Below are 14,416 nucleotides of genomic sequence, written 5' to 3'. Positions count from 1 at the left end.
ACAATATCTTTCAACAAATCCAGCCCTTCAAAGGATAATAAAGGAAAAACTCCAACACAAGGAGGGAAACTACGCTCTAGAAAAAGCAAGAAAGTAGTCTTTCAACAAACCTAAAAGAAGATAGCCACATGAACAAAATTCCAATTCTAACACCAAAAATAACAGGAAGCAACAATGAGTTTTCCTTAATATCTCTTAATATCAATGGACTCAATTATCCAATAAAATGAGATAGATTAACAGACTGGTTATGTAAACAGGACCCAATATTTTGCTGAATATAGAAAACCCACCTCAGTGACAAAGACAGACACTACCTCAGAGTAAAAGGATGGAAAACAATTTTCCAAGCAAATAGTCTCAGGTAAAAAGCTGGAGTAGCCATTCTAATATTGAGTAAAACCAACTTTCAACCCAATGTTATCAAAAAAGATAAGGAGGGACACTTCATACACATCAAAGGTAAAAACCTACCAAAATGAACTCTCAATTTTGAACATCTATACTCCAAATGCAAGGGCACCCACATTCATTAAAGAAACTATAGTAAAGCTCAAAGCACACATTGCACCTGACACAATAATAGTGGGAGACTTCAACAGCCCATTCTCATCAATGGACAGATCATAGATACAGAAACTAAACAGAGACACAATGAAACTAAGAGAAGTTATGAAACAAATGGATTTAACAGATATCTATAGAACATTTTATCCTAAAACAAAGAGATATACCTTTTTCTCAGCACCTCATGGCACCTTCTCCAAAATTGACCTTATAATTAGTCACAAAACAGGCCTCAACAGATACAAAAATATTGAAATAATACCATGCATCCTATCAGATCATCACGGACTAAGTCTGATCTTCAATAACAACATCAATAATAGAAAGCCCACGTACACATGGAGGCTGAACAACACTCTAATCAATGATAACTTGGTCAAGGAAGAAATAAAGAAATTAAAGTCTTTTTAGAGTTTAATGAAAATGAAGCCACAACATATCCAAATTAATGGGACACAGTGAAAGCAACCTAAGAGGAAAACTCATAGCTCTGAGTGCCTCCAAAAAGAAACTGGAGAGAACATACACTAGGAACTTGACAGCACACCTGAAAGCTCTAGAACAAAAAGAAGAAAACTTACCTAATAAGAGTAGACAGCAGGAAATAATCAAACTCAGGGCTGAAATCAACCAAACTGAAACAAAAAGAACTATACAGAGAATCAACAAAACCAGGAGCTGTTTTTTGAGAAAACCAACAAGATAGATAAACCCTTAGCCAGACTAACTAGAGGGCCCAGAAATAGTATCCTAATTAGCAAAATCAGAAATGAAAAGGGAGACATTACAACAGAACCTGAGGAAATCCAAAACATCATCAGATCCTACTACAAAAGGTTATACTCAACAAAACTAGAAAACCTGGATGAAATGGACAATTTTCTAGACAGATACCAATACTTTACAAGTTAAATCAGGATAAGATTAATGATCTAGCAGCTCCCAGGAGGCGGTGGCGACTAGGGCAGTCCAGCTGCCCGGGTCCCGGGTTGCGGGTCGGGCCCCGCCCTCCCGCGTCGGCGCTGGCGGACGCTGTGCCGGGCCAGTCGGCTGTCTCTGCGGCGCTCCGCCCGCCGCCGGTCCGCCGCTGCTTTGACCTGGAGGGCTCCTGCCTATGCAGGCTCGTGACGCGAGGGCTGGGACGGGGCTTCAGGGACTGAGCGGGCGCTGCCGCTGTGTGAGCGTCTTCTGCGCCTTCGTCAGCTCCTAGACCTAGACTATCCGTCTAAGAGGGAAGCTACAGGGCAAGGCTAGGTCACCCTGATCTCCTAGCTGCTTTTCAAAAGAATTATATGGGCAAGTTGGCAAGGTCCCTGCTGTGAATGAAACCATCTGTCCATCTGAAGAAGAAGATAATCCAGCATGCACCTCTAAAGAAAACCACTGCTAAGATTTGAATTCTGTGAACCCGCATTTGTGGTGGGTAATTGCCTTCAGATAGCTTCTGACAGTCATCAGTATGATCGAATTTACTGTGGAGCTGGAGTCCAGAAAGACCACGAAAACTACATGAAGATCTTACTCAAAGTTGGGGGCATATTGGTCATGCCCATAGAGGATCAGTTGACACAGATTATGCGGACTGGACAAAACACTTGGGAAAGTAAAAATATCCTTGCGGTTTCCTTTGCACCACTAGTACAGCCTAGTAAGAATGATAATGGCACACCGGACTCTGTGGGGCTCCCCCCGTGTGCTGTCAGGAATCTCCAAGACTTGGCTCGTATTTACATTCGACGTACACTTAGAAACTTCATAAATGATGAAATGCAGGCCAAGGGGATTCCACAAAGGGCTCCACCCAAGAGGAAAAGGAAGAGAGTGAAACAGAGAATTAATACTTACGTATTTGTGGGTAATCAGCTCATCCCTCAGCCTCTAGACAGTGAAGAGGATGAAAAAATGGAAGAAGACAGCAAAGAAGAAGAGGAGAAAGACCACAGCGAAGCCATGAAGCGTGAGGAGCCACCTCAGAACCTACTGAGGGAAAAGATAATGAAGCTGCCACTCCCAGAGTCTTTAAAGGCTTACTTGACGTATTTTCGAGACAAATAACTTAAACAAGGAAGAATGCCTACTGATAAACTCCCTTACTCTTGTAAATGTAGTCTTAATTAGGATTTAGAGAATTACTTCATTAGAATGAATTATTGCAGAAAAAAAGTCTAAGTTATTTCTCTTAATAACAGAAATGATGTATTCAGTGATTTAAAAGAGTCTCTTTCCTAAAATCTATTTTTCTTAAATCTTGAAGAATTACTGTTTTGATCTCAAAGTGGAATGGGTCAATAGTAAGAACTTTGTATACAGTACTCTTTCTGGTTCTTCATGGATTTGTAGTGTTGGCAATTGAATTTCATTCTATAAGAGGTTGATACATTGTCACACATATAGGCTTATTTAAATTGCCGTTTGCATTTCTGTTATTTGAGCTTGCTTATCTAATAAGGAAAGCAAATGCTTGTAGACCTACTTACCTTACTTTTGTTCTAGACATATTCCGGGCAACATATGAGTGCAATACTAATTCAAGATACTGAGTAATTTAGCTTTAAAAACCACAGACTTCATGAAATTTTACAGACCTGAAACTTAAGCTTTTGAATCTATTGCCAAAAGGCATGGGGAAATTTTCTGCTTCTCTCATAGAGATTTTTAAGAGCTAGTGAATGTTAAAGTAGGAAGTGGCTACTTGACACAACTAGTTTGTATGGGCCCTTTGTGTTCTCAGTATTTAAAGATAATGAGGTTATCTTAACTATAGAATTTTAAGCGGTAGTATATTTAGGATTGCTTCTCTATAAATAACTATAAAGTATTAGATTTGAAAAGTCATTCACTGTCCCATTTGCTTCTAAATGCAGACGGTGACTAAGTCACATTAAGTGATCACCACTTCTTAGGGACCTCCAGCAGCAGGGGAATGATATGATCAGTTGAGGCATTTTAGCAGTGGAACTTTTCATTAAGTAGATATTTATCTTTGACAAGGTAGGCCACACTGGCTTCATCTGCTCTGAATCTTTCTAATATAAATAGTCATGGAAGTTGTATGTAGATGCGTTTGTGTTAAAATTTGCTTCAGAATCAGAGTGGGATCTCTGGGACCTATACCAAGCTCAATATCCTTCATTCTGTATTTTGTTTCTTTGATAAAATGATAATGATTTTCACTTTTTGCTTAATACTACATTCTTAAGCTACTTACATGGGGTATCAGTGATACAACAGGCTGTACATGTTATTACTAGTTCTTTCTTCCTGGTAGGGCCTGCACAGTTATTCCTTGTTAAGAAGCTGTGGGATGTGACCTACTTACTGCTTACCATCCCATGGAAGGGAAGATTTCAAGTGTCTCACTTATTCCCACCACATCACTGTCAGAGCAGCCTCTCAGATTTACATAAGGAAGTACAATCATGATGATTCAAATAGTTTATAACTCAGGTCCAATAATTCTGTGTAGGTGATCAGTTAAAACAGTTTAAAGATGAAATTGATCCAAATAATTGATAATGTTTTAATAATATGAGCAACAGTGTTATGCAAAGGATTCGTTTGACTCTTGTGAAATGGGCCTGTATGATTTTTCTTAATGTAATTAGTAAACAAACTATTATTAAGATATGGTCTATCCTGTTTCTGTCCAAAAAAGAAAAAAGACATCTCCCTCTCCCTGATGTGGTACTGGGGGTTAAACCCAGGACCAGGACCTCTTGCATGCTAGGCAAGCACTCTACAAATGAGATATATCCCTAGACCAACATACTCTTTTGTTTTTTTTTAAATTTTGTTTAAGAAGTTTAATCTTGAATTCCTGATACCCACATAGTCTTATCTTGGAAGAGTTTTCATTTATTTTCCATTCTGTCACCCACATCTCTTTACTTTTCTCTTAAGAGCTTGATGTACAGATAACTGAAAATATGTAATGCTCAGTGATCTTATTATTTAGGAGTGTTTTTACTGATATATTTAAAGATAGATTATATTCTTGCTGTCTTCTGTTGACTTTCACAAATTGTACAGTAGATTGTCTTGATCATTGCATTTGTTGTCTTTGAAATGTATATTTTGTCATTTTAAATTCATTTACTTTTCAGGTGTGACTTTATGGTTGACTTTTAAAGGTAGGGATAGATGAAAATTTAAGGAAAGCTATCTTATCTATCAACTCGGATGCACTAGATTAAGAATATTTGGGTTTGGGCTTATTTTTATTTGAGTGTGGAAAGTTATGCTTTATAAGTAAAGAAGTAGCAAATACAGATGAAATAAAAATAAGTGGAAGAATATAAAGAAGAAAAAAAAACTAAGAAAATAAAACAATAAACAAAAATGTAAGTGAAAGTAAGCCATATGTAATGGCTACTGCCTGTGGTCAGTGCTTGAGAAGCTGAGGCAGGAGGAGTATTACAAATTAAAGGCATCTGTGGTTTCAGAGTGACTTTGAAGCCCATCTGGACCACAGAGTAAGACCGGGTTTTGTTCTTCAGAGAACATAAACAAAAGAAAGTATATGATAATTATGGGGAATAGTCTTGTGGATTTAAATATAGACAAAAATACATTTAAGTTTATCTTTTGAAGACAACAAAGAGGGCTTGAACGGATGTGTGTGGAGCTTAAGTCATGCTGCAGATTGGAGACAGGGCCTGAAGGAACATCCACCATCACTGAAATCCCTAGGATCTGGGAGCAACACCATAGCTGCCAAGGGTCTAATTTAAATCTGTCCTACTCACTGGTCAACATATTGGACTCTGGTGTTAATATAATGTTAAAATAGCTTACATGGTTAAAATAAAATACAGAAAATGTGCTGATTGTTTGAGATGAAAGTAAAAGAAAGCCAGCTAAATCATTGGGGAACTTGGGAGGAAAATCATTTTAAATAAACAAATCACATCATTATACAGCATTAAAAAAAAAAAAAAGATTAATGATCTAAACAGTCCCATATCCCCTAAAGAAATAGAAACAGTCATTAATAGTCTCTCAACCAAGAAAAAAAAAAAGCCCAGGACCAGATGAGTTTAGTGTTCTATCAGACCTTCAAAGAAGACCTAATTCCAATTTTCCTCAAACTATTCCAGAAAATATAAACAGAAGGTACTCTACCCAATTCATATTATGAAGCCAAAAGTACTCTGATATGTAAACCATACAAAGACCCAACAAAGAAAGAGAATTTCAGACCAATTTCCCTTATTAATATCAATGCAAAAATACTCAATAAAATCCTTGCAAACCGAATCCAAGAACACATCAAAGGGATCACCCATCATGATCAAGTAGTCTTCATTCCAGGGATGCAGGGATTGTTCAATATACGGAAATGCATCAATGTAATCCACTATAGAAATAAACTCAAAGACAAAAACCACATAATCATCTCATTAGATGCTGAGAAAGCATTTGACAAAATCCAACACCCATTCATGATAAACACTTGGAAAGATCAGGAATTCAAGGAACATACCTAAACATAATAAAAGCAATATACAGCAAACCAGTAGCCAACATCAAATTAAATGGAGAGAAACTTGAAGCACTAAAATCAGGGACTAGACAAGGCTGCCCACTCTCTCCTTACCTATTCTAGATCATACTTGAAGTCCTAGCCAGAACAATTAGACAACAAAAGGAGATCATAGAATACAAATTGGAAAGGAAGAAGTCAAAATATCACTACTTGCAGATGATGTGATAGTATATATAAGTGACCCCAAAAATTCCACCAGAGAACTCCTAAACCTGATAAACAACTTCAGTGAAGTAGCTGGATATAAAATTTACTCAAACAAATCAGTGGCCTTTCTCTACACAAAGGATAAACAGACTGAGAAAGAAATTAGGGAAACAACACCCTTCAAAATAGTCACAAATAATATAAAATATCTTGGTGTGACTCTATCTAAGGAAGTGAAAGATCTGTATGATAAGAACTTCAAGTTTCTGAAGAAAGAAATTGAAGAAGATCTCAGAAGCTGGAAAGATCTCCCATGCTCATGAATTGGCAGAGTTAATATAGTAAAAATGGTTTTCTTACAGAAAGCAATCTACAGATTCAATGCAATCCCCATTAAATTTCCAACTCAATTCTTCACAGAGTTAAAAAGGGCAATTTGCAAATCAGCTAGAATAACAAAAAAGCTAGGATAGCAAAAACTATTCTCAACAATAAAAGAACCTCTGGTGGGATCACTATCACTGACCTCAAGCTATAACACATAGTAATTGTGATAAAACTGCATGGTACTGGTACAGTGGCAGGCAGGTAGATCAATGGAATAGAATTGAAGACCCAGAAATGAACCCAAACACCTATGGTCACTTGATTTTTGACAAAGGATGTAAAACAATCCAATGGAAAGAAGACAGTATTTTCAACAAATGGTGATGGCTCAACTGGTGATTAGCATGTAGAAGAATACAAATTGATCCATTCTTTTTTCCCCCTTTTTATTTTTTTCTGTAACTTTTTTATTAGATATTTTCTTTATATACATTTCAAAACTCCTTGTAAAAAGCTCAAGTCTAAGTGGATCAAGAAACTCTACATAAAACCAGAGACACTCAAACTTATAGAGGAGAAAGTGGGGGAAGAGTCTTGAACATATGGGCACAGGGGAAAAATTCCTGAACAGAACACCAATGGCCTGTGCTGTAAGATCAAGAATCAACAAATGGGGCCTCATAAAACTTCAAAGCTTCTGTAAGGCAAAGGACACTGTCAATAAGACAAAATGGCAACCAACAGATTGGGAAAATATCTTTACATATCCTAAATCTTATAGGGGGCTAATATATATATATCTAGAAGTTGAACTCCAGAAAACCAAATAACCCTATTAAAAATGGGGTATAGAGCTAAACAAAGTACTCTCACCTGAGGAATACCGAATGGCGGAGAAGCACCTGAAAAAATGTTCAACATCCTTAATCATCAGTGAAATGCAAATCAAAACAACCTGGATATTCCACCTTATACCAGTCAGAATGGCTAAGATCAAAAACTCAGGTGACAGCAGATGCTGGCTAGGATGTGGAGGAAAAGGAACACTCCTTCATTGCTGGTGGGATTGCAAGCTGGTACAAGGACTCTGGAAATCTGTCTGGCAGTTCCTCAGTAAATTGTACATAGTACTTCTGAAATATCCAGCAATTCTTCTCCTGAGCATATACCCAGAAGATGTTCCAACTTGTAATAAGGACACATGCTCCACTATGTTCATTGCAGCCTTATTTATAAGAGCAAGAAGCTGGAAAGAACCCAGATATCCCTGAACAGATGAATGGATACAGAAAATGTAGTACATTTACACAATGGAGTACTACTCAGCTATTAAAAATAATGAATTCATGAAATTCTTGTACAAATGGGTGTGTCTGGAGGATATCATCCTGAGTGAGGTAACCCAATCACAAAAGAACACACATGATATGCACTCACTGATATGTGGATATTAGCCCAGAAGCTCAGAATTCCCAAGATACAATTTGCAAATCACATGAAACTCAAGAAGAAGGAAGACCAATGTGTGGATACTTCCATCCTTCTTAAAAGGGGGAACAAAATTCCCATGGAAGGAGCTATCAAGACAAAGTTTGAAGCTGAGACTGAACGAATGACCATCCAGGAACTGCCCCACCTGGGGATCCATTCCATAAACAACCACCAAACCCAGATACTATGGCATGTGCCAACAAGAGCTTGCTGACAGGAGCCTGATATAGCTGTCTCCTGAGAGGCTCTGCCAGTGCCTGACTAATACAGAAGTGGAGGCTCACAGTCATACATTAGATGGAGCACAGGGTCCCCAATGAAGGAGCTAGAGAAAGTACCTAAGAATCTGAAGGGGTTTGCAGCACCCTAGGAGGAACAACAATATGAACTAACCAGAGCTCCCTGGGACTAAACCACCAATCAAAGAAAACACACAGAGGGACTCTTGGCACTAGCTGCATATGTAGCAGAGTACGGCCTAGTTGGTCATCAATGGGAGGAGAGGCCCTTGGTCCTGTGAAGCTTATATGCCCTAGTATAGGGGAATGCTTGGGCTAGGAAGCAGGAGTGAGTGGGTTGGGAAGCAGAGGGAGTGGAGAGTGGATAGGGGATTTTCAGAGGGGAAACTAGGAAAGGGGATACCATTTGAAATGTATTAAACAAAATATCTAATTTAAAAAATCAGAGAGGATATAAAACATGGCCCACTGAATCAATTAGCATGGTGCATATGGTCTCATAGAGACAAAAGAGGCAAGCAGGGGGCCTGAATGGATCTGCACCAGGTCCTCTATGTATGTTATGGCTTTTAGCTTGCTTAGTGTGTGTACATGTGTGTGTGTGTCTGTGTGTGTATGTGTGTGTGTTTGCCTGCTCTTTTCTTCCTATTTGGTAGCCTTGTCTAGCCTCGATGGCAAAATGTCTTTTCCCTTGTCTTAATTATAACTTGTTCTGTCCTGTTTTTCTGTAGTTCCTTAGAGGTCTGCTCTTTTCTGAAGAGGAAGCAGAAGGGAAGTGGAGGGAGGAGACATGTTGGTTGGGATGTATTGTATGAAAGATAGATCTATTTTCAATATTTCTTTTTAAAAAGAAGTAAAATTAGTGTGTCAAAGGAGAGAAGTATTGCCAGAAACCGGGATGTAGGAGGCGAAACTACCCTGAGAGAGAATTGCTGAAGAAGACATTTGAGAGTAGTCAAGTGATCTTTTACTGTTAAAAAGTTTCAGTTGCTAGTGGAGTTAAAGCTTAAGAAAAAATATTTTCATAAAGAAACCTTCTGAATTGGATATTTGTCTTTACTTCTTATTTGTGAGGTAAGAATCAACATTGTAAGAATTATTGTTAATCCTCGGACAGATCTCCTCTGATCCAGGAATCTGTGTGGTTCTACCTAGATCCAAGGGTCAGGTACATGCTTGCTGTTACTAAACCTTCTGGTTTGATTTATTCTCATTGGTGTAAGATACTTACCTTACCATCTAAGGAGCTCTGTTGGGCTGCAAAGTTTTTTGCAGAAACTTTCGATGACCCAGAGGGGGCTACTAGAGAGATCCCTGTCTTTTTGTTGAGACTATGTAGAGTCTCTCCACTAATGAGCCTTTTTTTTTTTTTTTTTGCCTAAGAAATACTTATACTTCCCTGAGTACATAGGTATATAAAATAAACAATCAAACCAAAAAAAAAAGAATTATTGTTAACTATTTGTTGAAATTCCATATTTTTATTATTTGCTTTGCATTTACATATGCATAATATACATATATATACATTATTTCAAATTATTTTAAAAATAAATACATATGTAATATATCTACTGTGAACTCTATTTGTCCTTTTCTTTTTGTTACACAAGCTTTGTTTGCTCGTCTATTGGCTGAGCCCAGAGCTTCACACATGCCAGAGAAGTGTTCTTCTACTGAGTTATGTCTTCAACCCTCTTTTTCCTTACTAATGTTTAGGGGGCATTGGTCTCACTAAGTTGCTCAGGCTGGCTTTGAGTTCACTTAGGACTTAAGAAAGACACTGGATTTTTTTTTTTAAATCTTTTTGCCTCATCAACTTAAATAGCTGGTATTTTTATGGTTGTGTATTTCTGATTTAAATCTTTAATCTTTCTTCTCTTAGTGTGTGCTTGATGTGTAAACCTAAAGCTGCTTATTGTTCCTAGCTATTTTTACCTTCCCAAGTGGTGTATGTTGTCTTCACCATATTTTACCTCATCTCTGCCTGTCTTTCCATAGCCCCACATCTCCAGTCCAGACCCTTATGTTTTCTGTGGATTGTTGCTATAGCTCCCACTTGTTACCTCTCTTATCTTGTACTATTGCTAAGCCACCTCCTTAATGTGCACATGTGTTTGTACCATATACATATCCCCACAGACTTAGAAGTGCAAGCTAAATGTGTCATTGAGAACCCATGCTAGTTTCCTACAAAAACCTTGGCTGAGGGTTACCATAACAACCACCCTGAGATAGCAATCAGTCATTCTGACAAGTCTATATACTCATGATTTTTTAGAAACCATCTATAATATCCTAAGATATTATGGGAGAGAGGGTCTGTAACAGCATGTTTTTTCTTCTACTACCTCCTCTTGCTCCCATGAGCGTTCACAGTGAAATTAAGGAGAATCAGGTTAATGAGTAGGGCATGGGCATTTGACAGTGGACTTCTAGATGATTCAACCACTTCTCCAAAAGCCATGTTCGAGAACTTAGTCTTCATCAGGCAGCCTCCCCATGCATGCTATCTGTGTCTGATCATATGGATCACTTAGATTTTGCCCTGATGGCAACTGAGACGACTGAGTCTGGAAAGATGGAGGGAAGAAACAGGCCCAGGGATCAACCCTCAAGCCTGCTGACTACTCCTTACCTCTGTGTCCATGTGTGAGTCTCTGAGTACTGGCTCAACCTCTTCTTTAACATTTGTCTTTGTTCCCTGGCTAGTACCTGCCACATCCATGGCCCCAGCAGCCACCTATAATCCCCAATTGATTCATCCTCTTCAGCCTGCACTGTGAACCTTGGGTTTGTGTCTTTTCTGCTCTATCATGGTCTTCATTGTCCCAGCCACATATCAAAACAGAGTGACAGGCTCTTTCCTCCATGGCTTCTGTTCCTGGGCTCTATATTTCAGCAATCGCACCACCATTTACCAAATGACCTGGGTTAAAAATGATCCCCAGAGCTATTTCTGCCTGGTTCAATGTCCAGTCAAGGTTATATATGTTTGTTCTACTTCTTCATCTCTGACTCTTCTAGCAACATCTAATTTTCTGTGCAGGAACCCTGAACCAGTTTCCATTGCCTCCCACATGGGAGGTGGAAACTGATGCCCAATTATGTCTGTCTCACTGCATCCAAGCTATCAGACAAAGGCCAAGGGAGCACAGTAGCTCACAGTACAGATCCTTCAGCCATCACTGAGATCCTTTTCAGTATGCTTCAGCCTTTGCTAACCAGTTTTGCTTGGCTCCTTCTCCATCCTTCTCTTCTGGCTAATGCTTATTAAGCTTCTAGTTTTCCAAGTAGCTAGAAACGGTCTGTAACAACTCCACTCGGCTTTGACAAGTCTAGCGTGATTAAGTGGTCTCCAAGCTACTCTTTCCATGTGCTATATTGCTCTTCACATCTGCCCTTCAAACCATAGGCATCATACAAAACACTCACTGGCTAGCATAGGCCTGGGAATTATGGGGAAAACTTGGCAGGAATCAAAGGAAGCTCTCAATGTAGATCTAGGTCTCTCCACTTCTTGATATTCCTCCAGGAAGGAATGAAGGACACAGCCACCCCCTGTGTCTCTCTTCTCTTGCAGTTGCCAAGTTCTCTTTCCTAAATCTCACCCTTGAATTCCCAGGAGCCTCTCCAGATGCAAACACTAAACACTAGGGGACACTTCAGCAAATAAGAGTTCCTACTCTATCTTGGTCTCTGCCAGTTATCAGGGCTCACACAGACCCTGATCCACGGAACCCCAGGACCCTGTGAATGGCAGAAGTGATCTCCCGGTTGCGCAGGCTGTAGATAAGAGGATATAGAAGTGGTGTGACATTGGTATAAACCAGCGCTAGTGTGCGATCCAGTCGCGGGGAGTAACTGGATTTTGGCCGCACATACATGAAGGTGGCACAACCATAATGCAGGAAGGTGACAGCCAGGTGCGAGGCACAGGTGGAGGCAGCCTTGCGTCTGCCTCCACCACCATGCAGGCGGCGCAGGGCAGAGGCAATGGCCCCGTAAGAGGTCAAAATGAGCATTGAGGGCAGCAACAGCAGCACCAGGCAGGCTCCTAGCAAGGGCAGCTCATCCACATAGCTCCGTGTACAGGCCAAGTGCAGCAGTGCGGTGATGTCGCAGAAGAAATGCACCAGCAGGCGGGAGCCACAGAAAGGCAGGTGGAACACTGCCACCGTTAGCCCCACAGATACAGCTAGTCCTCCAAGGCAGCAGGCCAGGGCCAGGCGTGCACATAGACCTGGGGTCACTATAGATGCATATCGCAGGGGGTGGCAGATGGCCACGTAGCGGTCATAGGCCATGGCTGCCAGCAAGAAGCACTCAGCCCCACCCAGTGCCACAAACATCTGCATTTGGACAGCACAGCCCAGGAAGGAGATGGGACTGCCCCTGCCATGGCCAGGCATGCTCAGGTCAGCTAGAGAACGGGGCACCACCACTAGCGTGTAGCATAGTTCAATGGCTGACAACTGGCAAAGGAAGAGCAGCATGGGTGGCCTGCTAGGCACGGAGATCACAGCCACCAGAATGAGCAGGTTACCACTCAAAGTGGCCAGGTGCACGGCCAGCAGCACCAGGAAGAGAAGGGGTCTCAGATGTGGAAACTCAAAGAAACCTTGAAGGAGAAAGCCACGGGGTGTTGTGTTATTGCTAGGGATGTCCATGCACTGGAGTCAGGTGGCACCTGTGGAAGAGAAGCAGAGGAAGGGTGAGCCTGTGGCAGTGGCCTTTCTGACGGCTGAGAAAGGATTACTTGGGACTTAGAACAGAATAGGGAGGGGTGGCTGCAAAAATGGTCCACGATTCACTACTGGTCCCTCTTCCCTACCACATCTCCAAAGGGATATCTTACCAAGCAGTGCAGCCTTTCCTGTCTTCCATACTAGATCTAAGTAGCTGCTTTTTCAAATTTCAGTTTCCAGAGAAATCCTGATTCCCAGAGGAGCCTTTGGTCTTATATCACATCATTCCTGACCTCCATATAAAGAGTCAAGCACTGGCCACACTAGAGTTATTATATGGGTTCTGTTTTACCATAGGTCTTAGACTTCAAGGTCCCCCAAAGCAGGATGCGTCCCTCCTCTCTACTTCTCCATCCTCTTCCTTAGCTATCTTTGCCACTCTGAACTGCCTTCTGAGTTGTGTCATGGAGTCATAGAGTACAACATACATATGGGTCTTCTAGACCACCTCACTCAACTTCTTAGTTTTAAAGAGAAAGATATAACTGAGCTGGGATTGGGGCTGGAAATACAGGCTTTAAATTCTCAGAGAAATTAATAAAGCGAAGTAAAGAAAGAAAGAGAAAAAAGAAAGTAATTTCCCAAGACTGAATCTGGAAGTCCCCACAGCTCATATAATGTTCTAGAGTCAGGTCACTGGAGTCAATCAGACAATATATATTACTTTAACCTTCAATAGAGACCCAGCGTTATAGTAATACTGGGACAGACACTCAGGCAGCCAGGATGCTCTGTGGGAGGCCCTGTTGGAGTTGTCAGGATCCAAATTCATCAGACATTGTGACTGATACTCTAGGAAAAGTGGTGTGTGTCTGTCTATCCTGGCTCAACTCTCAAAGTGAGTACCTTCCTCAGTTGTCATCAGATCCCAGATTCTCTCTGTCTGTGACTCATCTGTAAGTAACAGTTGGGAAACAGTGTCACTCTGAAGGTCTACTATGCTGCTCAGAGTCTTCTGGATGTCACAGATGTGGGATGTCACAAAGGCTGCGGGGCCTGCAGGAGGATGTTTGACCTTTTAACAGATGTTGAAAAAAAAACCCCTATTTTTAAAAATTCATTATGGCTTTTAAACACTTAATCCCAGACTCAGACATTCAATGTTCTAATCAACATGGACTGTGTAATTTGTTCATAGTCCTCATGCCAGGGTGCAAGAGTGATGAAGTCAGGTGAAAACGGCCACACATAGTTGAATGAAAGAGCTACAAGGAGAATGGCTTTTTCCATTGAATGCACCTTTTAGAGAGTTTTGATTTATAGACAGCATCTTATTCTCTTTCTTGTAGTGTTTGAAGGGAGCATTTATTATTCTAATGCAGGGAGAGGTGGGTGGGGCAGGAATAGGCTTG

The 14,416-nt window shown here is 40.4% G+C and overlaps 1 protein-coding gene and 1 pseudogene across 1 annotated transcript; one reads left to right on the top strand and one right to left on the bottom strand.

Annotated features, from left to right (window-relative positions):
- Positions 1-1,933: 1,933 nt before the first annotated feature.
- Positions 1,934-2,767, top strand: LOC147003999 (protein-L-isoaspartate O-methyltransferase domain-containing protein 1 pseudogene; annotated as a pseudogene).
- A 9,265-nt stretch (positions 2,768-12,032) lies between these two features.
- On the bottom strand, positions 12,033-12,986 carry LOC110295548 (olfactory receptor 10AC1). Its single transcript, XM_021164037.1, has one exon. The coding sequence runs from the start codon at positions 12,984-12,986 to the stop codon at positions 12,033-12,035; it is 954 nt and encodes a 317-aa protein (XP_021019696.1).
- Between the last annotated feature and the right edge of the window lie 1,430 nt (positions 12,987-14,416).

The sequence above is a fragment of the Mus caroli genome, unplaced genomic scaffold (genome assembly GCF_978045245.1).
Source record: "Mus caroli unplaced genomic scaffold, Mus_caroli_1 scaffold_7, whole genome shotgun sequence".
NCBI classification, from domain to species: domain Eukaryota; kingdom Metazoa; phylum Chordata; class Mammalia; order Rodentia; family Muridae; genus Mus; species Mus caroli.
The sequence above is the reverse complement of the archived record's forward strand: the minus strand, read 5'-3'. Positions and strand labels throughout refer to the sequence as shown.